Here is a 27,919-nt window from a genome sequence, read left to right on the forward strand (position 1 = left end):
GATTAAGATTCTCAGCTTTTTAGATCTGAAAAGATAAGCCTCTAACTTGAATCCATTTTTGAGATAATGGGTTGAAGTGATTGGAGGGCAACATGTTCATCCACAATGAATGACGGTGTCTTTTTTGGGGGATAGGGAGGAAATAGACACAACAAACTATAAACTCAGTGTCCACCTGATTTCCCCGATACCACAGACACTGACAACTATGTGGTTACAATTTTAATTGTGTTTCATTGTGCCCTAAATTGTGGTTTTGTCATGAACTTAAATAAAACAATCCCTTGAATTTTTTTTAAAGCAGTGTAAACTCTTCACTTTAAAATGACGGTCCCTAGTAACGGGCATCTGGTGGTTGCCAAAAGCACATACTTTTAAGTTTTATGGGTCAGTGGTGGCTCTAGCTCTGCTTATTCTTCAAGTTCATATGACTTGACTGAAATTGAAATTTAAAAAATTATTAAATTTTGTTACTTTTTTAAACCCATACTTTTATCTTAAACAGCCATTGCCAAAGTCCAAAAAAACACCCAGCAAAGGCGGCAAAAAAGAACGCAGTAGCTCAGGAACTGCACGAAAAGTAAAACACACCAAATGTCCTGAGATTTTGTCGGATGAATCTAGTAGTGAGGAGGAGGATGAAAAGAAAGAGAAGGCTGAATCTTCTGAAGAAGATAAAGAGAGTGAAGAGGAGGTAAATATAACAAAACTTCCTTTTCAGGAAAGATGAATGAGTTTGTCTTGCTTAGTTTGTAACTAACTGGCTACATTACTGGAAGGGGGTTTCAATATAGTGTTAGTGTTTTGGTGGTGGTTTTTTTTTAAAAGGTGGAAAGTAAGCTTTAGTTAGTGGAAAGGATTGCTTCACATGTGGATAACTTGAGACAAAAGTTCATAAGGTACTGTATATCAGGAAGACCTGACTTCTTCCAGTGTCAGAAATATGATGTGATCCAAGAACTAAAACTTTGAGGGATGAAGAAACAGAAATCAGAGGACCTGGTTCTGATCTCAGATGCTTGTGAGTCTTGTAAAATCAGTTGCTGCATGTGATGGACTTTTTTTAAACATCTCTAACAAGCAGTGCAGCCAAGAGCTGAAATTTAAGCATTGCCTTTCTTATATCTTCTGGTGACGTTTTCTAGTAAAACACCATTGCTTTTTGACTGGGGATTACTTTTAGTGAGCTACAGTTGAAGTAAGAATTGTAGAATTCAGTAAGTAAAGTCACTCCTACCTATCTAGCACTGGTCTTGGGACATCAGTTCCCAGATTCTTGTGTAGTTCTGTAGTGGTCCCTCAAATATTTATTAGTACAAAACTAAGCAACCTTAAATGGTTTTCTGCAGAATTTCAAGAGGTGATAGTCCCACTACACTCAATTTTCTACTCTTTTTTGTTTGTTCGTTCTTTTCAGAACCTTATTTTTCCATAAACTTAATTTTTTTTCTTCAAACACTAGCATTTTCCCTCATACATTCACAGCTTGAGCTTCCCCTTATCCCTTTCTTCCCCGTATTCTCACAAAAGTTACAAAATGTGGAGTGGCAATACAAGCATCTTCACATTGACTCAACCCTATACTATACCAGTGAAGAGACTTCAGGCTTCGTATCCTTTGACATCTTGATCTCTTAGGTGAGATCGTTTATTACCTGCAGTTATGGCTGTGGGTTTTGCGATGTGGACATGTCCAATTCACTAATTACAGGACTGAGACCAGCATTTCATATAAGCCACTGAACTACAGGTTGTGATAAAACGTCAGCCACTGTTGACCTGGGCTGCACTTCATCTTATGATTTACAAGTGTGGTAGGCCATATATTTGAATTGTCTGAGCTATGGAAGGTAGTTAATCGTGAAAACTTTTTGTTGGAAGGCAAATTCATGTAACTTCAAAATGAAAATGTCATATAACGCCAAATGATATTTCACCACCATTCTCCATAAAACAAGATTGGAACCACACATTCTTAACTTGCCATTTTTTGGTGGTACTCACAGCTGGTGAGTTGAAAGAGGGCTAGAGTATTAAAAGCTAATTTTATATTTTGTTCATCTGTTCACCAGTACAGTCTTTCTGCTGTGAGGAGAGGAATCTGGCTCTCTGTGGCAGGAGTCTTCTTTAGAAATCCTTTTTCCAAGAGCTCAGCTGCCTATAAAAGATAGGTAAGCCCCACTCACCTCAGTTTTTTGCCTTTCTTCAAGAGGTAGGAGTTAAACCCTCTGTTCCTTCCGAGCTGTCAGGTAAAACCTGAAAACTTTTAGATGTCTGACACTCCTAAGGAGTGTTTACAGACCCACGTCAGAGGGACTATAATGTTAGAGAACTTCAAAGGAAACTTGATTAGTTCATGGAAAAACTACCCTGCTCTTAAAACATTCTACCTCTTATGCCCTGTACAGGCAATTCTCCTAATTGAGGGTCTTAAAGGAAAAGTTTCAGCAAACCAAGGGCTTGTGTACATTTAAAATGCTGACAGAGGGGTTCTCATTTCAGCAGAGGTAATCCACCTCCCCGACAGGCTGTCTACACTGGGGTTTAACTGGATAGGTTTAACTGGATTTTTCACACCCCTGAGCGATGTTATACCGACATAATTTCATATTGTAGACCAGACCCAAGTAAACTCACTCAAGTTATCCCAAATTCCATGAAGGTTCAGACCAGAGTTGTCTAAACAGTGAGAAGTCAGACACGTAATTTACAATCAACTTGAAGATCAAACTTTCACAGACAATCTATAGATGAATATCTGTAGGCTATAATGTATGTATAATGTATTGAAAATAAATTGAAATTATGAACCTGCTTGGAACAGAAGCTTATTGACAACTGAAAACTGGTTGTCTCTTTAGCTCAGTTGTGGCAAACGGCAAAAGGTAGGCAAGAACTGCCTATATATTTAAAACAACAAAAATTATTATTTTTTTGCCATGTGTTTAACAGTCCTTCAGCAACAGCACAATAAAAACTAGCTAGACGGCCCTCATTTAGTTAGGCTATTCTGCTCTCTGTTGAGCTAATTGTTGGAGTCATGGGTAAGGAGTGGTTGGGACAGATGCAAACACCTGCATGCTTCTCTTGATTGAGATTCCAAAAAGACAGCTTCTTAGAATTAAGGATTCAAAGACAATTTTTAGAAAACAATCTGGATTCTGAGGAAAGAACACTTCCCATACGTTATAAAGCAGACTGAGTTCCATTTAAACTTCTAACCTTGCTCTGTAGCCAAACACTTAAAACGCCAAAGCACTCTAGTTTGAAAAGTATCTACTTAAGGATATGATCTGTGTGTATTTCCTGCTGACTACAGTGACAAAATTCTCAGTGCTTCTGTTGCCTCTGAAAAGCTAACAGCTCTGAAGCAGTGAGCTGGATTCTAGTCTGACTGGGGCACCAACCCAATTAACTAAGTTTTATGGGTTGCACAAGTGTAAATGAAAGTAGTTACTGGTAATGTGAGTCAAAATCCAGTTTGGGTTTTTTTCATGTCAAATTGTTTTGCACTATTTACGATTTACAGGACTTAAGCACATGCTTAACTTTTGACTTTTCCTTTTGAGAAATTCCCAAGTTCTTATTTTTTGCAGTATCATTTGATGCTAAACAGTGTTGTGGAGTTCCATGCTTGCCTCAGTAACTTCCAGAGGAAGTTTCTAGGGCTGGCAGTTAAACACTCTGATCCTGTAGACTTAAATACGTTTAACTTGTGTAAATAAAGCAAACATGTCTAGTTTATGTATCCTGTATCTTCTATTTATCAGTTCATTTTGACTTCTTCAAACATGTTGTAGTTTGTCTATTTTTAAAGCATCATAACTGAGCCAGTTGTGTGCATTCATTAATGTAGTTCACTTCTACTAGTAAAAATTCACCCATGTGTAATAGTTAGAGGCCATGCAGCCATACTTCTGCCTGACTGAAGGGATGCTAAGTTGCAGTATTGTGGGCAAGGATGGAAACTAAAACTAGATTGTTTATAGAATACCATGGTTTGCTTGTTCAGTTTTAATCAGACTCTCAAGGGTTCTGTTGTAGGGCAGATGGTGCCTAGGGTATTCTAGAAATCAGATGACATAGCAGTCAGTTATTGGTGCTCCTCTAAAATAAACTGACTAAAGTTTTGGGATGATAAAACTGACAAAGTAAAAGGAAGGTAAGTATAACCTTGTGGAAGGGATAAGAGTTGGCATTCTGTTAGTAGTGGATTGCTTTCTAGGTGCAGCACCTCTGCTTATTTTTGGCAGACTGGAGCAATTATGCGTACTTCTGGTTTTGTCTTAAAGGATAGTCACTACTTATAGGAAAAACAGAATCTGCTTTGGAATAGTCATTGATGGGACACTATTGTATTAAGTGTAATTCTACTCTAAAATTATTTAAAATGGCACTTTTTAATTCCAGTGTCTATCATTTATTGTGAATTGATCCCATATGTCACACTTTCTAACTGCCATACCTACAAATGTAACCAGGATTCTTTCCTTCTGGTGATTCGTCACCAATAAAATATTTTGTATACCAAAGTAGATCCTCAGTTACACCCATACAATCTTGTTTAAGACTAATGGGGTTGTGCAGGTATGGGGGGTTGAAACTTGGCTGGCAAAAGCTTTATTACTGATGATGCTATGTGAGCATGAAAAAATGTAACTTTCATGATTTTCCAAGGTGGAATGAGTCCTGGGTATGTTTGTAGGATTGGCGGTTAGAAAATGCATCTTGCTTCATGGATAAATTCAGGTTACAATAATCATTGAACCCTCTGCCATTGTAGTCCCTTTTCAGAGTAGAATTTCACTTTAACCAGGCCTATGAAGATACCTGCCTCCTGGGGGAAAAAATGCTCTCTAATAGCATCAGATATAATTATGAATGGAGATGCTTAGCACAATCACCCATAAGGCTAGAAAAAGTTCCAGCTGTTTGTTAAAACAGTCAAGAATTTGATTGTCTTGGTTTGAGCTCCAGAGTTTATGCAAAATTAAAATCTAATCTTGAAGAGTCCAGATTTTAATTTAACAGTACCTATGCATTTTCCTCACTACCATCCACTATAGTACACAGCTATAAATGGCCAGTATTTCACATCTGAATGTAATAATTCAGTTTGCAATGACATGTTTCTCACACCCATGTAGCATATTGGTGGGGATTGAGAGCTGTTGTGCTAGAAGTCAGGATTCAATCCATTCTTTTCTCTCCTACAGCAACCTAAGAAAGCATCTAAAAAAGAAAAACCTAAACAGAAGATGCCTTCTAAAAACAAGAAAGCTGTGAAAAGTGCTAATGTCAAGAAAGCAGATAGCAGCACTACAAAGAAGAATCAGAACAGTTCAAAAAAAGGTAAAGGTTTTAGTCTTGTTTTCACTGTGTTGCTTAATTTAGAAGATGAGTCTTAAGGTTAACTGTACAGCAAAACATTGCGTACTTTTTATTGCTTCTCTGATGTAGAAATCACAAGTTTGTTTTGCTAATTTAGATTTGAAATAGCAGGATGAGACCCCCTCTCTGCTGGGGGGCCTTGGCAAGATCTTTAACAGGACCTGCAGAGTGATTTAACAGAATCTTATAACCTGGTCTGCAGCCCTACTTCAGCCTGATTGATGGGAGAAGCTGAATTGCCGTATTCTGGGTTAGGGCAGAAATTAATACTAGATAGTTTTAAACACTTGGTATTTTATAAACAAAATCAGCAAAACATGATCTGTCAGACTGTCAAGGAATAATGTGGGACATGGTGTTCTGTGGGAGATAATTGTCCTGTGTTCTTTTCTGGAGGAAGGAAGCAGCAGGGAGATGTCAAACATTTGAATTCTAATAAAGTAAATCTTCCAGATTTAGAAAGTGAGTCTGAGGATAGTTCAGATGATGAACCTTTAATTAAAAAGTTGAAGAAACCACCTACAGATGAAGATCTTAAGGAAACTGTCAAGAAGTTATTGGCCAATGCAAATTTGGAGGAAGTCACAATGAAACAGATTTGCAAGGAGGTATGTATAAAAATTCTACAGCTTTTGTTGAAAGTTTTGTTTAAAAACTAACTTTGATATTGCTCATTTTGTTTTGTAAATTGTAAATTTGTGTGAAAATGTAAATATTTCATATACTAATTATACTCAAAGAAATGTGTGAATGTCTAAAGCTGTACCACTTAAGGCTTTGATCTTGAACTAGGCTGCATTGAATCTTGTCAGCACTTGGCTGGAAAGCCTCAGGGTGCTAGAGGTTAACAGAGGGTTAATGCTTTCCCCTCAGCCTCCTCTACCCCACACATCTACCTGGCTGTTTTGTGAATTTAGTCCTCGTATGCTTTTTGTCAAAAATGCATAAAATAAAACACATTTGAGTCAAAGTATTTTTTGACTTGCCCAAAATTTTGTTTTCAGCTGGACCTGAAACTAAACTTTTAAATTTTTCAGAATTGCCAGCAAGTCAAAAAATCCCATTATTTGCCAGTTTAGTGATCATCCATCCATCCACCCCCCCCCACACACACACACAATTTGGCTACTGATAGTGGTAAAACAGTATCCATTTTTAAAAACAGTACTGTCATTGATTTAAAGGACCCAAAACTGTACTTACTGTGGACCTGGTCTTCGTTCTTTTAGTCTCTTTCATACTTACGGGGAATGCAGCTGCCAGTCTATAGCAGTGGTTCTCAACATGTGGTCCGTGAAAGCCTTAAACTGAAAAGATTTCAGTGCGCTCTCGCTCTGTGTGTGTGTGTGTGTGTGTGTGTGTGTAAAAAAACTTCATGGGGTCCACATCTCTATTCAGAATTTCTTAGGGGTCTACAAATGAGAAAAGGTTGATAACCACTGGTCCAGAGGATACAACACACCCACTGGTAAACAGCCTGAATTGCTTGACCCCAGGGTATTCTGTCACCCACATGTTGTGCTTTATTAATATGAAAACTGTGACTCCTGTTGTCATTAAAAATAACTGCTACACAAACTTTCAAAAACTGAGTTTAGGCAAAATGAGGGAAATAAAAGGTTTGACACTTCAAATGACATTGTACAACTTATATTTGGATTCTACAACTCCAGCTCCTCTGCACTAAAATCATGAAGTTAATGTTCTAAAAAATAAAAGTAACAGACTTCTCACTCACACTAGCTCTTTTTTATTGCTTGCTTTAGGTATATGAAAGTTATCCCAGTTATGACTTGTCTGAAAGGAAAGATTTCATCAAAAAGACAGTTAAAGAGGTAAACTTATCTGAAAAAGTAAACGGTATATTTTTAAACATCAGAGGTTGGGACACTATATATAATACTAAGTATCAGAGGGGTAGCCATGTTAGTCTGGATCTGTAAAAGCAGCAAAGAGTCCTGTGGCACCTTATAGACTAACAGACGTATTGGAGCATAAGCTTTCGTGGGTGAATACCCACTTCGTCGGACGCATGTAGTGGAAATTTCCAGAGGCAGTTATAAATATGCAAGCAAGAATCAGGGTAGGGATAATGAGGTTAGTTCAATCAGGGAGGATGAGGACCTTTTCTAGCAGTTGAGGTGTGAACACCAAGGGAGGAGAAACTGCTTTTGTAGTTGGCTAGCCATTCATAGTCTTCGTTTAATCCTGAGTTGATGGTGTCAAATTTGCAAATGAACTGAAGCTCAGCAGTTTCTCTTTGAAGTCTGGTCCTGAAGTTTTTTTGCTGTAGGATGGCTACCTTTAAATCTGCTATTGTGTTTCCAGGGAGGTTGAAGTGTTCTCCTACAGGATTTTGTATATTGCCATTCCTAATATCTGATTTGTGTCCATTTATCCTTTTACATAGGGACTGTCCAGTTTGACCAATGTACATAGCAGAGGGGCATTGCTGGCACATGATGGCATAGATTACATTGGTGGACGTGCAGGTGAATGAACCAGTGATGATGTGACTGATCTGGTTAGGTCCTGTGATGGTGTCGCTGGTGTAGATATGTGGGCAGAGTTGGCATCGAGGTTTGTTGCATGGATTGATTCCTGAGTTAGAGTTACTATGGTGTGGTGTGTAGTTGCATAGTGAGAATATGCTTCAGGTTGGCAGGTTGTCTGTGGGCGAGGACTGGCCTGCCTCCCAAGGCCTGTGAAAGTGAGGGATTGTTGTCCAGGATGCGTTGAAGATCACTGATGATGCGTTGGAGAGGTTTTAGCTGAGGACTGTATGTGGTGGCCAGTGGAGTTCTGTTGGTTTCTTTCTTGGGCTTGCCTTGCAGCAGGAGGCTTCTGGGTACACGTCTGGCTCTGTTGATCTGTTTCCTTATTTCCTCGTGTGGGTATCGTAGTTTTGAGAACGCTTGGTGAAGATCTGGTAGGTGTTGGTCTCTGTCTGAGGGGTTGGAGCAAATATGGTTGTACTAGTACTAGTTTCAGAAAGCTTGTTTTTTTGCATGGGAAGTGACCAAAAACATTTTTCAGGCCAACCTTGATTCAGGAGCTGGATCTTTGCCCTATGTGCTCTTCATCTAAAAGCTGATAGTTTTTTTTCTTAACATTAGTCAAACCTGAATGCCACTCACATGTGGGTTCAATAATTTTTTTATCTTTCGGAAATATGAGTTACTATTCAGGAAGAACTAAAATAGTAAAGCTACCATGGCCTCTATTAATCTAACTAGCATAATTAATGCACAGCTCTGAAAGGGCCAAATCATGGCCTAGGCTACACAGCAATTTAGGGATGCAAAGCACTGGCTACTTGCATCACACGTAATACGGCGGGGAGGGATAGCTCAGTAGTTTGAGCTTTGGCCTGCTAAACCCAGGGTTGTGAGTTCAATCCTTGAGGGGGGCCGTTTAGGGATATGGGGCAAAAATTGGGGATTGGTCCTGCTTTGAGCAGGGGGTTGGACTAGATGATCTCCTGAGGTCCCTTCCAACCCTGATATTCTATGAGGAGAGAACACAAGCTTCACGGAGCTGCTCCATTCCCTCTCCATGTAGCTGTGTGGGAGTGGGGAGAGAGCAGGCTTCCTTGGCTCAGCACATATCCCCAGCCACACACCTGGTTGGGAGAGTTATGATGCTGCCTTGAAGAGAGTACACTGCATCTGATGTAGACCCCATACTCCCTCCCCGCAGTAGTAGGGGAAACAGGAAGGAAGCTGACTCCGTGAATTGCAATCTTGCTTTCTTTAGCTGCTACAGCAACATGCCACCCTTAATGTAGAGCTCATAATCCAGTCTGTAGCTAGTAATGATTAAGAATAATTTCAAGTGAATTCATTTTGCTACTCCCTAAAATAAAAAAGGGATGATGTAAGGGAACCAGTACTTCTGTTAGTCAGACTGCAGAAAAATTGTAAGTGAATGTCTCTATTTTACTTCAAACCCTCTAATAAAAAATGCATACACCTCAAATGTCGTGTATGCCAGCTAAAACACAGTGGAATATCCTAACATGAGATGGCACTGAATAATTTGATTTATGGTGGTACTCCCATGTAAATGGGATGGTTGAGAGAAGAGCATAATCATTTCTTAACTAGCATTTTTGTACCTGTTGTTGAACAGCCTTTATCTTAATGTTAGACTGGTGTGGAACTGATTAAAGCTAAAGGAGAAACTGTCTCATTTCAGTTGATTTCATGATCTAATTTGACTGGAGGAAATGAAAACTGCTGACTTATGTTCCCATGGATTTGAAGATGATAGACACCAGCAAAAAGAATGTTTGTGATATATTATGTTTAGTCAGCGCTGATTCTGCGGACCGAGTATCAGTGTAAATTGCTTTTTTGTGTACCTTTTTAATAATTGCATTTGATGCAGGTTTTAGTTAACTTGCTTACTTTTTTTTGCATGGCAATAAATGTTCCCTTTTTATAGTTTTGTACATTTTGAATTGCTTTGTAGTAGTAGATTCATTAAGACATCATAGCTTTTAATGTGCTTTAATACCTTGCATAATTTTTTTTAAGACTCAAGTAGGATAAAAGTTTAAGTGTTCGCATACATACATGCAGAAATTGTCTGGAATATTGCAGTATTGGGTTATAGAAATATTTGAATACATATTCTGAAAATCAGTCATGCTAGTGTTTATATTCTGATTTACATGCTATAAATTCAGAATGCTCAATCTACATTACTGTCTTGCATGTGTATGCACTGAGAACCATCAAAGCATGGTAACTAATTGGCAGATATTATTTTTGTACTTTTAAAGACTGTATATAAAGTTATTGCAGATTTCTGTTGTGCAAATCAGTTTTTTAAATCTCTAGTTATCTTAGGACTTATGACATGTCAGTGTTCAGCAGTGATGCTGGGATGAAAAGTGGGAAGCTCCATAAAAGTTTATACAAAAGAGTTGAAGTTTTACTATTTGTCCAGTCTTGCCTTGTAAGGAAGATTCGCCTGTAATTTTATACTTAAGCTTTTCAGTGTTTAACTTTATATAAAAGGCTACAGATGTATTTGTTCCAATGGCTTGACCTAATACATTAATAAAGTTCAAAGTGAAGGCTATAGGGGAAAAAGTAATTGACTTGATAATGCTTATTTGGGTGTTGGACTCTATGGCCAAAACTTTCAGAAGTGGGTGCCTAAAGTGATGAACACCTGGCAGGCTTAACAACTGAAAATCATGCCCCAAATCCAGGAGCCCAAGCAGGATAGTACTTAATCATTTACTTAAGTGCTATTCTGAATAGGAATAGTTTTCTAAATTCAAGCATAAATATGGTTTATGGTACTCTAGAATCACATCTCAAACTTTGGGCAACTGCTTTTGGTTCAAAGTGGAAATTTTCATGTAAGTTTTTGCCCACCATATTATACCTTTGTGCTATTATAGAAAGTCATTTATAATTTATGTAAAATACTAACAGGCCAAACAAAAAGTGTTGCTATCAATGCTATGAAAAACAAATCCTCTAATGACTCCAGTATTCAAGAGCAAAACATTTTTAAAATTTTAGTATTCTGTGTTTGCAAAATTAGGAGTCAGATCATTTAAATTCTGAAAATGTTCAGCCAGTCAGGATGTTAATTAACCTTTACCTTTTTATGATTTCTTTGCATGTAATCCTTTCTTTAAAAAGGCTGAATGTTTCAGTTTTGTACTCAATAAATGTCTTTCAGAAAAACTTAAATCAATTTTGATATTCACTTACCTGTACAGTAAAACTCTACAGCCACAGATGTGCACCTAGTCATCTAGAGAAAACTCTGGAAAAGGTTTCTGTGCTTTAGAGGTGTGATCTGTGCCGTAACATGTCCTGCCATCAAAATATGACTACAACAAATGACCGACCCCTTGTGCAATTGCTTTGAACAATCTTATCAACTTAACAAAGGCATTTAAACAATTTCAAAATCCTGGTAAAGCAGTAAGTTACTTGTCTCTGAATCTTGTTTTGTCCTTGGGTAGTACTACAATAGGTTATTTTTAAATTGTACTTCTAAAGCTTCTGTAAATAACACTCATGACCACCTTATTTGAATGAGATGGACAAGATCAAAGTTACTGAATTTCTTCTCAAGTGCTTTTCCTCATCCTCATGTAGGAAAATACTAATGAAAGCTAGAGTGCATAAGTGTTAACACTATGATCTAACTCTACCCACCCCACTGGTTCTCAACCAAGGGTATGGTCTATGGGTGAAGCTTGTGTGTAGAGTATCATCTCTTGTCCCCACCACAGTCAGTGCTTGGTGAAGTGTTTTGTGATCCTTTGAAAGACGCTGGATCCATTATTGTACAGATAATGGAATCAGGACTTGCAATTCAGAGACAGTTATAGAACAGCAACTATATGATTCTACCTCTAGATATTAGTCAAGCATGTTGTCATGTTGCTCTGTACGTGCTTAGCATCAATTTCAAAAACAGTGTGCAAAATCCAGTGGACGCTTTCCAGTTTTATTCTGCTGCCATAACAGTCACACAGAAGAGTTGAAGTGTAACAGATCATGCTCTGCCTTCAGACATTTTGGTCATATTTTAAACAAATTTACTTAAAGCCATTCTCCAGTTGTTTATTTACAGGGAATAAACTGTACACAAGTTAGAAAAACTGGCATGCTTAATTAAATGACATAATTATTAGTCCCCAAGAACTTCTCCAGTGCTTTAAGTTGGGCCAATTCTGAGGCTCTTAACTTTTTAAAAGTCTTAAATGAATATAAACAAAATGGAAGAGTCTCATTTTATGCTTGTTTCTCCACAACTGAAATGTAGCACAAAACAGTTTAAGTGCCTGATTAGTCCATAATAAATGTCTTATTACTTTGGTAAACAGTTTAAAATTTACCATAATGCTCTGCATTTATTATCCCCCATTCTTGCCTTTTTAGTGAGGCCTTAATTCAGCAAAGCATTTAAACATGTGCCCACTGTTAAGAATGTATATAAATTCCAATGCAGTTGTCAACAGGACTTGGGTCTATGCTTAAAGTTCAGCATGTACAGAAATGCTTTGCTGAAGAGGGATAGACTGTTGAATTGGGATCTAAGACACTAAGGATTAACTGAAAGGTCAGGCTCTTAACTGTTTCCATGCTATTACGAAGCTGATTGGAGCTTTGACCAAGGCCTGTAGATGTGGGCTGTAAACAGAATGTATATTCTGAGCTTGTACCAATGATTCTTTTATTTAACTCTGTTTCTAAGCTTCTTTCCTATTAAAATTTTGGTATCCTATCCAGTACATTGAGAGAGGCAGGGAGCTCTTCCTTTCACTTTTGCCCACTATGGACACTTTTCATTTCCTATTGAAATCTCTCTCACTTCCGTTATAAATTGGTCTATAAAACATGGAATAATCAAAGTAGCAATGATTTAGCAAAATTTAAACCTTGATTACCATTTCTTCTACAAGCAAAGGATTTCAAGCCTTGCTCTATAACCTTTAAGCCACTTACAATTTAGTACTTGAAGTATTTCAGAACTGTAGATATTAGCATTCTTTAGAGCAAAAAAAAATTAAGAACACTTACACTTTCAGTCACATCCTCAGTTCAGTTTTAAAAAGCAGAATATTTAGCTGAAACACAGATCTAGTTACATATATAAACATCTTCAACCTTGTAAATTAAAGATTAAATAAAAATATTTAACATATCTGAACATCACATCTATTCTAGAAAACAAATTAGGTATCGAAGAAGAGTAAAATTGTTTTTTCTTCAGCAGGCTTCTTTTCTAAAGGTAACCTTTCTGGAGTTAAGCACTGTAACTCAAGAAGACTTGCTTTGTCACACACACAGCATTCTAAAGAGAGTGCATGCTTGAGACTAAGAAAAATAATTAAGTGCTTATTTTCCTTCCAGAATCACACACAACTCTGCAGTAACATCACAGGAGGAAAAAAGTTTTGTGTTTTTTTAAATTTAAAACATTTTCCATTTACCCTGTTCTATGGGATGTTAAGGCAGGTGTGGATGCTGTGTGTTTTATTTCTTGCTGCCTTCCCCTGTGGGAAGAACTTAAGTAGCTACTTATCTTTTACTGAATTACTCCAGAATCATTTTTTTTATAATACCTTCAAATAATAAACTAAATCAAAGTGCAAGCCACCTTATTTCAGCCCTTCATAAAAAGCATATTTTACCTCATTCATCTTCACCTATTTTAAATACAAAAGCTGAATGAGTCACTAATAACTTACTCCCCCTTTATCCCCAATTAAGCTCTCATAATTGTGTGTGTGTGATTCACCTACTCAGCTCAAATGAATTTGGAAGTTCACTTTCAAAGGAAAAACATCTAAACCCATACAATTTTTTTGCGTTACCCTACTTGCATGATGAGCAACACTGAGCAAACCTAAACTTACTCTTATCATAAAGATTATTCCTGTACAACTCTGAATATGCAGCACAGAGAACATTTCAGAGACATTTTTACTGTAACATAAAAGCTTTTTTCCTTTTGAAAAATCCTTTAGCTTCAATAACCCTTTGATGATTGCACTATAAACTGTTCCAGCAGTTTTCATTTAAAAGGAACACATTTGAGATGCCAAAGCCTGACTGGTGGACAGTAAATACACTGAAAAAATGTCAGAAGAGGTTATTGGGAGTAGGGTGGGGGAGATGTAACTGACTTTGTTCTCTCTTACAACCATCTCCATTGGCATTCCATGATTTGGCTTGTTTGTTCAAGTGCTACTCTGATCATGATCAACCTGAGAACAAAATGAATTTAGGAGCTCCACCACTAAATAATCCACCATGCTCTAGTACTGTATAGAAATCAATTGCTCTGTTATTCTGAACTTCTTCAGTGCAGGTGGTTTACTACAATAGTGTGGGCTGAACCATATAGAAAAAGGCCTCACACAGCAGGCTCTGTTAGTAGACCTGTGTGCGCCACAGTAGCAAGAGACTCTAATGTCAGTGCTGACATGTTAATATCATCTTTGTTGGAAAAATGACATTAGGAAAAACTATGACTTCATGTAGCACCAGGGTTTGAAAGAGAAGGAAAGTTAAAGATGAAGATTTTATCTTCAGATACCATATACTGTTTTAAGTACCACTTGGGGGAATGATAGCAAAGGGGAAATTGAAGAAAGTCTTACCCACAGAAAACAATTAAAAATATATAGACACAAATGTCAGTATTCAAAATGCTGCTATTTTGCTTGCTTCTCGAACGCCACTCAAGTAGGCTCCTGTAACGGTCTGTGGAAAGTGCCTGTTCGTGGCCTATAATAAAATAAAAATTGCATAATTTCTGAAACAGCTATAGAAGAACACAAATAAAATTCTGCTCCAAAACAAAGTTCTGTGTAGTGCAAGAGTGTTTGATATATGCTTTTACACAGGTATTTTCAAACTATTAAATGCTCTCAAATTTTAAAAATAGCTTGTTAAAAAGATGAACCAAAGAAAAGCCTTTAAAAAAAAAAAGCAACAAGTATTGAATTTAGCAAAAAGGTAAACTCTGAAGTCACATATTCATTAAAGCGAAGAAATTGGACTCTTGGAGAGGTAGTCATTTTTGCTAGTTTGGACATTACTTCAGAGAGGTTGTTCATACACTTTCGTATATCAATACACAATAGTATCAATGGCATGAGTTTGTTACAGCTGCATTAGTGACCAATGGAGAAATAGTGAGTCAATTATGCAGTTCATCTGAACTGCGGTGGGCAATTATAAGTCTCAATCTATAATATGAACATGCATTTTGTCTTTATAAAATCAGCAATTGACCATATGTATCCAAATACAATTATGCAAAACATAACTACGATAAAGGGCATGCCTGGAGAGTCGTTTTTGAAGAACTACGATTTATCATTATTAACCACTTGAGACATTCCTCCATACATAGGCAGGGGCGTGTCTTTTAAAGAGCTTATTGCTCTTCTGTATTCCATAGGGCAAGATGATAGTTACTGTACATCCCTAATGGAAAAACATGTCCACAGGGACTGAAGTCAGTTATATAAGTTATATCCACACCAGCGTAACAATTTTCCATTTTGCATCTTGTTTTGGGTATACATTTTGGTGCAGATTTTCAAAACTAGAGGCTCTGGCTCATATGGCTAAGCAGATTAAAACTACACGCACTTCTGCAAAGAGAAGTTCAAATCACAATTACATCGAAAGTGTAAGTGGATTTTGTGGCCTCATCCTACTCTGCATTTATCCACTTCACAAAGCCACCCCTCAACTTGGTACAACTGGAAGTGCCAGCGCAAAACAAGCTAGGAAGTGCTGTACGTCAGAATCAAGGTGCATTGGCAAAGGGGATATTTACAAAATGTCTGTCCACTCTATCTTTCTCTACCCAGCACTTAATCCTTGAACCAATTTTAGAATAATAATGAAGACGTTTACCTCGCCAGCAAAGAAAATTGTTCCTTGAATGTCTTCAGCTATAACGTCATAAGCCTCACCACTGCCACCTGTCTTTACAAAACTATACGCCATCTGGATCCAGGGATCTTTGTTCCATCGTGTAACAAAGTACTTTACTGGGTCTGGAACTTCCTGAATTATCAAGGAAATAAGTTATGCAGTATAATGGAGAGAGTTTATAGGAACCTCCAGTGAAGAATTATATTTGTTAAAATGCTTAACCTAATGTTTGAAATATTCAGGGTATACTCATGCAGCTTTGAACTTAGGAAATTTGAGAGTCTGCATAATACAAGGGTTGTAATGCTGCATACAGCTATATTTGGAGAAGAAACTCTTCTTCCCCCAGACTATATGCTTTCTATATTCTTCTGAACAGGTACAAGAAGCATCAGTTTACTAGTGATAACCTCAGGGTCAACATTACTATGCACAAAAGTTTCTGCAACCAAGAGACTAAAGATCAACTTTGTGAAATAATGCTGAGATTTCTACAATAGTGGGGTACATCTTAGAAAGGACTCCTGGTGCAGCTTGTCTTTATAAACTGTAGTAACTGGTCCACCATGAAAGAAGTTTTACAGATAAGTTTTTCATAGAAGGTTCTTCTTCTGGTTGCATAAGATGGGAAGAAAACAATCAGACTGGCATGGAGACCAAATATTAATTTGCCACCTGTAAGTTCTTGAGAGGTCAGAATAGCAAGTAGGTGAACTTTTAATATGAATATAATTTGTTATAACTAACAGCTGCTCACTCAAGTATATTTTCTGAGGAACAACTGAAAACTCAGGATTTCTTTAAGTGAATCACTTAAAAGTTAGCTATCAGTGTTATTTCTGTTGAGGCCATTAGCCTCATCCTTGCTGGTGTCTGCCAGCTTCATTAAAATCTCTCCCAGCTAAGGGGTGGGGGGCTGGAAGTAAGCATGGACTCTGTGTGCACCAACTGTAAGGAAGGGCTCACACAAAGCATTAGAGCCACCAATGTACATCATGCATTACACAACACCTGAACTGCGTGACTAATTCAGACGAGAAAGCTCCAAACAAGATCCAAATGTCAAAATAATACAAATATGACATAACAGTGGCAACATTTGTTTTACTCATCAACTCAAAGAATCCAGAGGTCGGTTTAGCCACTACTGGCTTGGCTACACTTGCGAGTTACAGCGCGATAAAGACGCCCCAGGCGCACTAGCTCACTACCCGTCCACATTGGCAAGGCATGTAGAGCGCTCTGACTCTGCGGCTACAGCGCTGCTGGTACTCCACCTCGGCGAGTGGAATAACGTTTGCTGCGCCCTCGCTGGAGTGTTGTGGCACCAGTGTGAACGAGGTGTTGCTTTACTGCGATCTGATCAGCCTCCGGAAAAGTCCCATAATCCCCTTAAGTCAAGTGGCCACTCTTGACATTGTTTTTGAATTGCTGCAGGAATGCGGAAATGCCCCTTGAAAGCTGTTTCTGACAGCCAGCTGCTTATCTCCTCCGAGACAAAGCAACCATTACTGTGGAATGCTGTGTGAGAGAGAGAGAGAGAGGCGGGGGAGGGAGAGGGGTCTGCTGCTGTCTGAACTTACAAGACAGCATGCTGACATGCTCTCAGCCCCCCCCACCAAACCCACTCTCTCTCCCCCCACATACCCACAACACACTCCACCCCACCCCCCACATTTGAAAAGCACGTTGTCACTTGCATGCTGGGATAGCTGCCCATAATGCACTGTGCCCAATGCCAATGCAAGTGCTGCAAATGTGGCCTCGCCAGTGCGCTTGAAGCTGTCAGCGTGGACAGACTGCAGGGCTTTCCCCTACTGCGCTCTACGAAGGTGGGTTTAACTCAAAGCGCTCTACATCTGCAAGTGTAGCCAATGCCCTCAGTCTTCCTTAGCATCCAGCTGTTACAAATCAGAGCCACTCTAGAATATCGTGAGAGGAAAGTTCAGCCCTCCAGGGTTGGGTGCAAATGGTATTGCTAAGTAATGATCTCCTGCTTCCCCAGAATTGGCAAATAGTGTTTATAATAAATGTAGATATTAGTTATCTCAAAGGTGACCTGCTAAGAAAGAGAGAGCGAAGAGGACTTGTACCCAACAGATATACAAGGAAGGTGTGCCTCTTTTGTGTGTGTGGGGAGGTGGGGGTTTATTCTGCTTGGTTTTCACATCAGAAAGCCAGCTCTTGTCTAGCCTATACAACTTTCTGTATGGATGGTGAACTAGTGGGATGATAACATCAGAAAGATCAAGGACATGACACCTGATTAACTGAGAAGTGATTTTTACTCAGACTGTTTAAACTTTGTTTGGTTTTTCTTAATGCCGCTAACCAAAACATGTGGAAGAAAAACTCCCATTTGGTTTACATTTTACCAACCCTATTTCTTCAATTCAGGCCCATGATAGCTCCCAATTTCCCGTTCTGTGATCACAGAAGATCAGACTTGACAATCCTGATATTTCTCAGACAAAAGACAGGCAGAAAAACACACACACACACACACGTTTCAGACCTTCTTTATACATCATAGAGAAGTAATAAAAGGGCACAAACTTTTTGTTTCTTTGCAGGTCCCTCTTTAAATCTCTGGCAAGTTAATTCTTCTTTGACAGAAACAGACTTCTCTTACCTGCTCCTTAAACAGTTCTCGAAGTACAGTCATGCACAGTTGTAGTACTTGTTTGTCATCTAAATTCTTAATGGTTGTCACGGCATCTCCAGTAACTACTGACATTAGAACACTATATTTACCCTAGAATCAAAACATTAACATTTGATATCATTTCAGAAATACTAAGAATGTCTAGAAAGTCACTTAAATTACTACTGTCCCCAACAGACAGACAGTGGGGGAAATTAACTTTTTTTTTGGACCAAGTCAGTTATGATCCCAAAGAAAGTTCATCCTCTGTAGTTTTTACTCTCAGATGAAAAAACTAGAAGTCAGAGGACAATACAGAACTTTATTAGGAAGAGTTAGTCCTTTTTAGAATAGTGCAGAATTAACTGGAACACATATATTTGTCAGCCTAAATAATACACAAAGGATGTTAACATGCTTACATTCATGCATAAAAGTCACATTTTCAGTGCCAGATCTGATCTCCTGTTCAATGCTAACGCTTCACTGCCAACTTCAAGAGACGGAAACAAGAAGAGGCCCCACTAGGATGCTAGTCATTATGGGTCTGAGACAAAGCCCACTGAAGTCCACGAAAGTCTTTATATTTACTTGACCGGGGTTTGGCTCAGGCACCAAATGTTCTGCTCTAAAACAGCTGTGGTCCTGCTTACCTGTTACCACAAAACTCAGCTATCAGTTAGGAGTTTCAAAAGTGAAAGAGCAGTGGCTACAGAATATCGCAGAAGGCCTCATCTCGCTCACAGTGTGCCATTCCTCCCTCTCCTCTTTATGGGGCAATTAATCTACCATCATTATAACCTAGAGAACAATTTGCTACGTAAGAATTACTCCAGAAGCTCCTATTTATCCTCAAGAGCCCCCGCCACCAGCACACTGAATCTTTCTGCAGGAGTAACTTCTCAAATACTGGCAGGTGCCTTTTCTAAAGGTCAGCCAGGAACACATGATTACAGGACATTGTCTTCATAGGGTCTCTTGGAAAAGCCAGCAAGTTACAGAAAGCTCTTTACTTGTTCACAAAAAGTAGTAGATAAAAGGGCAAGGTACACTGAGAGTAAAAGGGGAGGGTGGAGGGGGTAGACATGCTGTCAAACCACAGGCTGGAGTTGGTATCAAAATCCATAGCTTTGAACTGACCTTACAGCCTTATTATTGTTATGGGCGAAGCCAATCTGACTGCAGTGGTGCCAGCCTACGGGTCCAATCTATGAGCCTGATTCTCTATCCCCCTTACTGGTTTAAAATGATTACACAAGGTGTAGGGAAAACAGAGAACCAAGACTTACGTTCCTAAGATGAAAACTGAATTCCTCATTCTTTCTACACCATTCATTACAACAATCTGTATTCCAATTCCATAGACTTGGTTGTGGAACAGCACTTCAGTATATATCACCCCAGTGCCTTTATCTGGCTCAAGAAGCCCAAATCTTTCAGACCTAAAACAAGGACAGCCTAGTTGCATAAGGATCGCTCTGCAGCCAGTCTTGAAAAATGTCTCCTACTTACTACAAAGCAATGCTTTAAAAAGAGTCTTGTCAATTCACAATCTGTTCTTCTCCTACAGAAAAATACCGGTCCCATTTTTCTAATAGCAAGGGAGCAAACAGCAAAGAAAACCTCCATTGTTGCACTTGGGTTTCAAACTGAAATTTGTTAAGAGACAATTGAAAATACTGACATTCCACCATATACAGCATATGGTACCTGTGGATCCATGTCATAGAACACACTGAAGAGCCCACGTTTGCTGGAACTAGGTGGAACGTGACCAAAAAAATCAGCTCCTTGAATTTTGCTGTCCCAGAATCTATAAGGAAACTGCAAGGCAACCTAGAGAGAGAGAAAAGATTCAGTCAGAGAGAATTTCACATTACAGAATTTGCAACCTGCCTTGTACCTCCGTATTTAAAACGTCTCTCTCTCTTTCCCCTCAACCTCAGGTACCCAAATATGCTAGGTAGGATATTTGGGTCTTTTTCTTTATCAAGAAAGAAGAGTGGTATAAAACTGTTGCTATCTCAGATTAAAAAAGCACAAATCTGAGTAATGTTGGTAATCCATTTGGCTACAGAAAACCTTGGGCAAGATACTGTGCTCTTATGAGGCACTACACAGAACTCATAGCCCAGAGGGATGGTTGCCCTGTAGGGTGCAGCAATGCCTGGAAGTTCTGCAATGCTGTGTGCCCTTGGCACAGTCCTCCTGCCAGGCCCACCCCCAGCACACAAGGATTGGTGAATGTGAAGGGAACCTCAGAGATAGTTTTACGCACTAGTGGGGGAAGGGAGAATCCTCCCCAGGGCAAATACGAGGCTTTTAGTGTCTCTTTATGCCACTCTGGCCCTTTTGCCTGACAAAGGAACTGGAGTGGGTGGATATCACCCCTTATGTCTGTTAGATTTAGTACTCTACCATACACATTGTTCAAATATAGGCAAAAAGTTTAAAGACCAGCAGTGATTTTCTACAAAATAATTCGTTTAAAAAAACATGGTTAAATTAGGATGGAAAACGAAAGGGAAAGAAAAATGTATATATAGGATCCAGATACCATTTTGCTCCTCTATGCTTGATTTATTTATTTAAATGTATGTTGTGCAGGTTAAAAAAAAATTAAGAAAGCAAATATCACAATACACATACCCAGGCATACCCACAGCAGCTCTATGCTTATAGCATGAAAGTAAATTATGCTACAGGATGCAAGTCAGAATCATCCTACTAAGAGGCTCAAAGCACTTGATGCTCATTTTCTTTCCCATAACTAAAAAGTAATTTTAATTATGTACCTTCTCAATGACTCCTGCTCCCAAACTGTTAATGGCTTTCATTTTTCTTTCTGGCAGTGGTGGATTAAACTGAATGGCATTTTTCTGAAGAAGGGCCAGTGGCACAGTAACCAAAACCTATGGAAGAATAAAGAATCATGATCACAACAATAGCAAAAGCTTTACAAAGCATTAAGACTAATCTCTCATTGAAAGTACCCATTGTTCTTAAAAAGAAAAGGAGGACTTGTGGCGCCTTAGAGACTAACAAATTTATTAGAGCATAAGCTTTCGTGAGCTACAGCTCACTTCATCGGACTGCATGCATCCGATGAAGTGAGCTGTAGCTCACAAAAGCTTATGCTCTAATAAATTTGTTAGTCTCTAAGGCGCCACAAGCCCTCCTTTTCTTTTTGCGGATACAGACTAACACGGCTGCTACTCTGAAACTCATTGTTCTTGTAACAGAACAAAGATGAGGAGGCACAATTCTCCCATGGCAACTCGGGGTTAGTGTCTACTGTCACTACACATTAATGGCAGCCATGTCACACATTCAGGGGAGAACAGACTCCTCAGTACAGTGGTTCTCAAGATGTGGTCTGGAGAGTGACTACAACACAGTGATGAACTATGCTAACAGTAAAAACAACGAGGAGTCTTTGTGGCACCTTAGAGACTAACCAATTTATGGTTTTAGCCCACGAAAGCTTATGCCCAAATAAATTGGTTAGTCTCTAAGGTGCCACAAGGACTCCTCGTTGTTTTTGCTCACAGAGACTAACACAGCTACCCCTCTGAAACCTGTCACTATGCTAACAGTAGTAATGCTTCCTGATAGTTATAGTTCTAGAATTTCCAAGTGGCTTTTTTGATTACTTTTCTCTACACCCTGCACAACAGCTTCATGTCTTATTCTTCTGGGCTTTTCTGTGGTGTAAATTCAGCATTGATCAAAGCACACGCCCTCAAAGTTTGAGAAGAAGCAAGCCTGGGCAGATTAGAGCAGTTGGAGCGATAGGAAATGAGGGGAGAATCAGTAGTAAAGAGTAAAGTCCTATTCCCAGAGAAAGGGAGTAAAAAGGCTAGATATATATGTATCTGGGTGAAATATAAATGTAAAAATAGGAGGGAGGTGGGAGTGGGGAATGTAACCAAACAGCTGTCACTAAAGCAAGCTGATTTTCATCTGGTCTCTTTTATATTGTCCTAATACTGACATCAGAATATTAGACCGACTCTTACAAATAGTTATTTAAGTCTAAATAAAAATATACTACTCTTACTAGTGCATTATGAAATATCAGTATTATTAAAACAACCATCAAAATAAGCAAACAGAGGACGCTTCATCAGCCGTTAATCTTAGATATTTTTAAAACTGCGTGTTTCACTTATTTGCAAAATTCAGGTAATTCTGAATAGGTCATTTGTTCAAATGAGCGAGTTTCCACAGTATATATAAATTAGCATTCCAAACTTAAACATGCCCAGTGAAAAACGGTCACTATATTAACCAAACATGGGTCACTGAACAATTAATTTGTAAAAATATACAGATTTTTTTTTTAACCTCTAAAGAATCTATGATCTAAATATAGATAAACTTGAAACATACTTGTTACCTTTTGTGCTGTCCACACAGTTCCATCTGCTGTAGTGACCTGGACTTCTTCCCCAGAATAGTCTATACTGTGTACCTGGTTTGCAAAGGGAAAGTAATAGTGATACACCAAAAATTCTATGAAATTATACAGTCCACATTCAGAGGATAGCAAATTATTACAAGTCTATAAACGTCACTTCCGGATACGTTAGCTCCCGTATTTGATGCAGAAGAGCATGTTACATCAGAAAAACTAGCCACTGTGGAAAAAGGGAACCTGAAACAGTTGTTCACTGTTCAAATGAAGCAATTCATAATATGATAAGGAGGATAACTATGTTATACACAGTTCTCTCAAGATTATCCCTGCGTTCCCGGAAATGGTAAGGGTAGAAGTCAAACAGTTTATTAGTACGAATGCTAAAGCTAAGGAGTCTGATACATGAAAGAAGGGAAAATATATGTTTTTAAAGTCATAAATGACTTTAAAATGACTTACATTTATATTTGTTAGTTACAAACGTGACTTTTTCAAGACCAAACTTTATGTACTTGCTAAATATTATGATTAGCTTAGTCAGACATTTTAGACCGGGGTGGGCAAACTTTTTGGGCCGAGGGCCACATCTGGGTGGGGAAATTGTATACAGAGCTGGGGCAGGGGGTTGGGGTGCAGGAGGGAGTGCGGGGTGCAGCAGGGGGCTCAGGGCAGGGAATTGGGGTGCGAGGTGCAGTCAGGGGGCTCAGGGCAGGGGACTGGGGTGCAGGAGGGGTGCAAGGTGCAGGCAGGGAGTTGGGGGGCAGGGTGCAGGAGGGGTTCGGGCTCCGGCCTGGCGCCACTTACCTAAAGCACAGGGCTTCGCGCGCTGCCCTTGCCACGCCTCCAGGTACTTCCCCCAAAGTTCCTATTGGCCACGGTTCTTTGTTCCTGGCCAATGGGAGCTGGGGAGGCGGTGCCTGGAGGCAAGGGCAATGAACAGAGCCCTCTGCCCCCACACCCCCACCCCGCCAGCGCCCCAGGGATGTGGTGCCGGCCACTTCTGAGAGCGGCGCAGGGCCTGCTGCACCATGGGGGGCAATCCTGCGGGCCAGATCCAAAGCCCTGAGGGGCTGGATCTGGCCCGCGGGCCATAGTTTGCCCACCCCTGTTTTAGATTATGCCTCTAGGATGCAGATATCCAACTACATTTCCAGTATCACAGGTTTGCTATAAATAGAATCACTTGCTGACAACTGAGATGAAATCTAAACAACACTGAAATTATACATAAATAATTAAAAAATAAAGCTTCTTCCTGTTCCGTCACATCGAAAAAAGTTATAGTTATCTCAAAACCAGATTTGTTTGTGGAATATGAAGAGATGCTTGTATGCTTCAAAGCTAATACCCTCTCATTACCTTCACTGCGGGACAACCTTGACTGGACAACAGGGAACGAGAGAAACCCAGAGCATATGTATAGCAGGATGTGAGGTGCCTCCCTTCAATACCTTCTTCAGTCCTCTGCTTAGTCACTAGCTGGGCAAAGCCAGCTGATTGGTTGCCAGGTGCTCCTCTTCCCCCATTTAAACTAGCCTAGGCATTTCAAAAGCCTCTTTATCTCCAGTTAGTTCCTCCCCCCCTCTCCTTGGTTGTAGCTTAGGAGCTGTGCCTCTTATGATGCTGTGAGTCTGACCAATCCCCTGACACCATCACTTTACAACTCACCGGAAGCTTAAGTCGAATGTCAACCCCTTCAGCCAGTTTATCTATGATGGTAGAATACCCTGGCGTTAAAAGGGTGTGATCTCCAGCAAACTGGGCAAAAAATTCATTGTGGTCCCATGAGCGTGCAGATACCTGTGGACAGAATACAACAGGTTGTCTACCAGTTGGGAGACAACATGTAAGCTTTATAAAAGCCATACATGTAGAGGAAGCCAAAGTGGTTTCTTCCATACCAGGGGATCAGATGCCAGCAAATTTTTTATTTAAATGAGGCTACGCTATGCAAATTGTCTAATTAAGCAAAATGACACAATCTGGATAGGTTACTAGACGATACCCTACTGAGAACATCATTTGGCACAGTGCAAGAGCAGAAGTGAAAAAGATTGGTGTATAGGCATAAAACATTTTAGATACCAGTAAAAGGTGTTTTCCGACCGAAACAAGCGTATACAGCTATCCAATCTCTCAAATGATTAGATGCTGCAGTGTTATTATACCAGTAAGGGTTTTTAAGCATTAACACTCAGATAACAGAATATAAAGAAAAGGAGTACTTGTGGCACCTTAGAGACTAACAAATTTATTTGAGCATAAGCTTTCGTGAGCTACAGCTCACTTCATCGGATGCATACAGTGGAAAATATAGTGGGGAGATTTTATGTACACAGAGAACATGAAACAATTGGTGTTACCATACAGACTGTAACAAGAGTGATCAGGAAAGGTGAGCAATTACCAGCAGGAGAGCGTGGGGTGGGCGTGGGGAACCTTTTGGAGTGATAATCAAGGTGGGCCATTTCCAGCACTTTACAAGAACATTAGGAGGGGAAATAAACAAGGAGAAATAGTTTTACTTTGTGTAATGACACATCCACTCCCAGTCTTTATTCAAGCCTAATGTAATGGTGTCCAGTTTGCAAATTAATTCCAATTCAGCAGTCTCTCGTTGGAGTCTGTTTTTCAAGTTTTTTATGTTGAAGAATTGCCACTTTTAGGTCTGTAATCGAGTGACCAAAGAGATTGAATTGTTCTCCAACTGGTTTTTGAATGTTATAATTCTTGACGTCTGATTTGTGTCCATTTATTCTTTTACGTAGAGACTGTCCGGTTTGGCCAATGTACATGGCTGGCACCTGATGGCATATATCACACTGATAGATGTGCAGGTGAATGAGCCTCTGATAGTGTGGCTGATGTGATTAGGCCCTATGATGGTGTCCCCTGAATAGATATGTGGACAGAGTTGGCAGCGGGCTTTGTTGCAAGGATAGGTTCCTGGGTTAGTGTTTTTGTTGTGTGGTTGCTGGTGAGTATTTGCTTCAGGTTGGGGGGCTGTCTGTAAGCGAGGACTGGCCTGCCTGCAGAGTGAAAGGCTAAACAGAATGCAAGTGTGCGATTCTAACAACGACTCATATCAAATATGTTTGAAAGATGCTTGAAATGGCAAACTTTGTCCTAAGAGAGGTAATGAATAAATCTCTGGGGTCTGCTTTTAAGGTCAGTGGATTGGTGCCACTACAAAGTTAACAAGCATGATTACATGAGATTTAAAAACACAGGGTGAAATTGTTGACTCCTTTGAAGTCAACAGCAAAACTCCCAAAACATATGGCTGAAAAATACTAGGGGGAGGGAAAGAGGTATGAAATGGTTCTCAGCAAACTGGACAGGAAGTAAAAGTAAACGTACGTCATCCATTGGGTTCCCATTGAAAATGAAAGTATTCTACTACTAAAAGAGTAAAAATATAATGCAGCAGCTATGTTAATTATTATCACTTTTAATATCACAATAAAGTAGAACCTCAGTTATGAACGCCAGAGTTAAGAACTGATCAGTCAACCGCACACCTCATTTGGAACCAGAAGTACACAATCAGGCAGCAGCAGAGACAAAACAAAACAAAAAAACCAAATACAGTACAGTACTGTGTTATATGTAAACTACTAAAAAAATAAAGGGAAAGCAGCATTTTTCTTCTGCATTGTAAAGTTTCAAAGCTGTATTAACTCAATGTTCAGTTGTAAACTTTTGAAAGAACCACAACGTTTTGTTCAGTTACGAACAACCTCCATTCCCAAGATGTTCATAACTCTGAGGTTCTATTGTATTCTCAGGTGCTACAGATAATTTGTCCAATAATATTTCACAGCAACTAATACAACACTAGAAAACTGACTACTGTAGGTAAAATGATACATGTAAATACATATGTGAACTCACATACACTATATTGCCAGTACAACACAGCCGTGTTCCCTCTAATTTTTTATGTCCATGTGCGGAATGAATTTTGTTATGTGCACCAATATGGGGCAGAGGTTTGAGGTGTAAGGGGATGAGGGCTCTGGCTGGGGGTGCGGGCTCTGGGGTGGGGCTGGGGGTTCAGAGTGTGGGATGGGGCTTAGGTAGAGGGTTGGGGTGTGGGAGGATGAGGGCTCTGGGGATGAGGGATTCGGGGTGCAGGCTGTCCCCAGGCTGCGGTGGGGAGAGAACAGACTCCCCCCAGCCCTCTCTCGCTGCAGCAGCTCAGGGCCAGGGGAGAGGAGTCTGTCCCCCGGCTGCAGCAGCTCCAGCGTGGATGGGCCAGGCTGAGGGAGGCGCTCCTTTCCCCCAGCCGCAGCAAGTCTGTGGCAGATCCATGCTGGGGCTGGTGGGGAGGGGCGCCTCTCCCCGCTGGTCCCAGCACGGACGTGCAGCGGCCAGCGGGGTGGGGCATCTCTCCCCACCGCAGCCCTGAGCCCCTACCCGCGGGCTTAATAGGCAGCTGTGTGGCCGCATGGCTTAGAGGGACCTTAGCAACACAGTGAAATTTGCATTCTGTGATCACCACTTGCAGTATGTGGATCAAAAGCTACTTTTCAAAACCCAGTTTCCACTATAGCAGAGGAATTTACCTCACATTTTGCAGTGACCACTTGGGTGTAAGGTTCAAACTGGAGGTGAATTTCTTTGAGAGGGGAGTGCTATTGTCTCAGGTTTTAGTGATGAGAACCGAGGCACAGAGAAGTCACCCAGGAAGTCTGAGGTGGAGCAGGGAACTGAACTCCTTGTTTCCTAAATTCCAGGATAGTGCCCTAGACATTAGATTATCCTTCCCCTCTCTCTATTTCTAAGTTACATCACATATTTAATCAATCATGCACTCACCTGATGGAGGTCACTGCCACAGGCGTACTCCAAGTTACTGAGGTGGAACTGTAGTACCTTTTCCTCCAGATCACTGAACTGGATACCTGACTCCTGAATAAAAGCCTTATAGATCTCCTGTATCTTCTCTGTACAGGAACAGATTTACAATAAAAATGTAAAATAGGTGATCGCAGTTCATTGTTCTCTGACTCTCACAAGTTTGCA

At 39.8% G+C, this 27,919-nt stretch overlaps 2 protein-coding genes across 4 annotated transcripts in view; one reads left to right on the forward strand and one right to left on the reverse strand.

Moving 5' to 3' along the window:
- The window catches only part of DEK (DEK proto-oncogene), a 32,795-nt gene extending 21,793 nt beyond the window's left edge, over positions 1-11,002 (forward strand). Inside the window, exons 7-11 of one of the 2 annotated variants that reach the window (XM_074944799.1) lie at positions 506-694; positions 5,217-5,352; positions 5,845-5,999; positions 7,158-7,226; positions 9,589-11,001. In XM_074944799.1, the coding sequence (XP_074800900.1) occupies positions 506-694; positions 5,217-5,352; positions 5,845-5,999; positions 7,158-7,226; positions 9,589-9,600 (561 nt within the window). In that variant the 3' untranslated portion in view covers positions 9,601-11,001. Of the gene's footprint in view, positions 1-505; positions 695-5,216; positions 5,353-5,844; positions 6,000-7,157; positions 7,227-9,588 lie in introns of both variants that reach the window. The other variant, XM_074944801.1, reaches the window with a different exon arrangement.
- Positions 11,003-11,859: 857 nt separating this feature from the next.
- The window catches only part of KDM1B (lysine demethylase 1B), a 39,751-nt gene continuing 23,691 nt past the window's right edge, over positions 11,860-27,919 (reverse strand). For both annotated transcript variants that reach the window (XM_074944802.1, XM_074944803.1), the window contains 8 exons: positions 27,713-27,840; positions 24,560-24,691; positions 22,871-22,945; positions 21,267-21,383; positions 20,182-20,307; positions 18,460-18,582; positions 15,807-15,959; positions 11,860-14,663 (listed from right to left, as the gene is read on the reverse strand). In XM_074944802.1, coding sequence (XP_074800903.1) covers positions 14,580-14,663; positions 15,807-15,959; positions 18,460-18,582; positions 20,182-20,307; positions 21,267-21,383; positions 22,871-22,945; positions 24,560-24,691; positions 27,713-27,840 — 938 coding nt within the window. In that variant the 3' untranslated portion in view covers positions 11,860-14,579. The remainder of the gene's footprint in view (positions 14,664-15,806; positions 15,960-18,459; positions 18,583-20,181; positions 20,308-21,266; positions 21,384-22,870; positions 22,946-24,559; positions 24,692-27,712; positions 27,841-27,919) is intronic.

This window comes from Natator depressus, chromosome 2 (genome assembly GCF_965152275.1).
Source record: "Natator depressus isolate rNatDep1 chromosome 2, rNatDep2.hap1, whole genome shotgun sequence".
Taxonomy (NCBI): Eukaryota; Metazoa; Chordata; order Testudines; family Cheloniidae; genus Natator; species Natator depressus.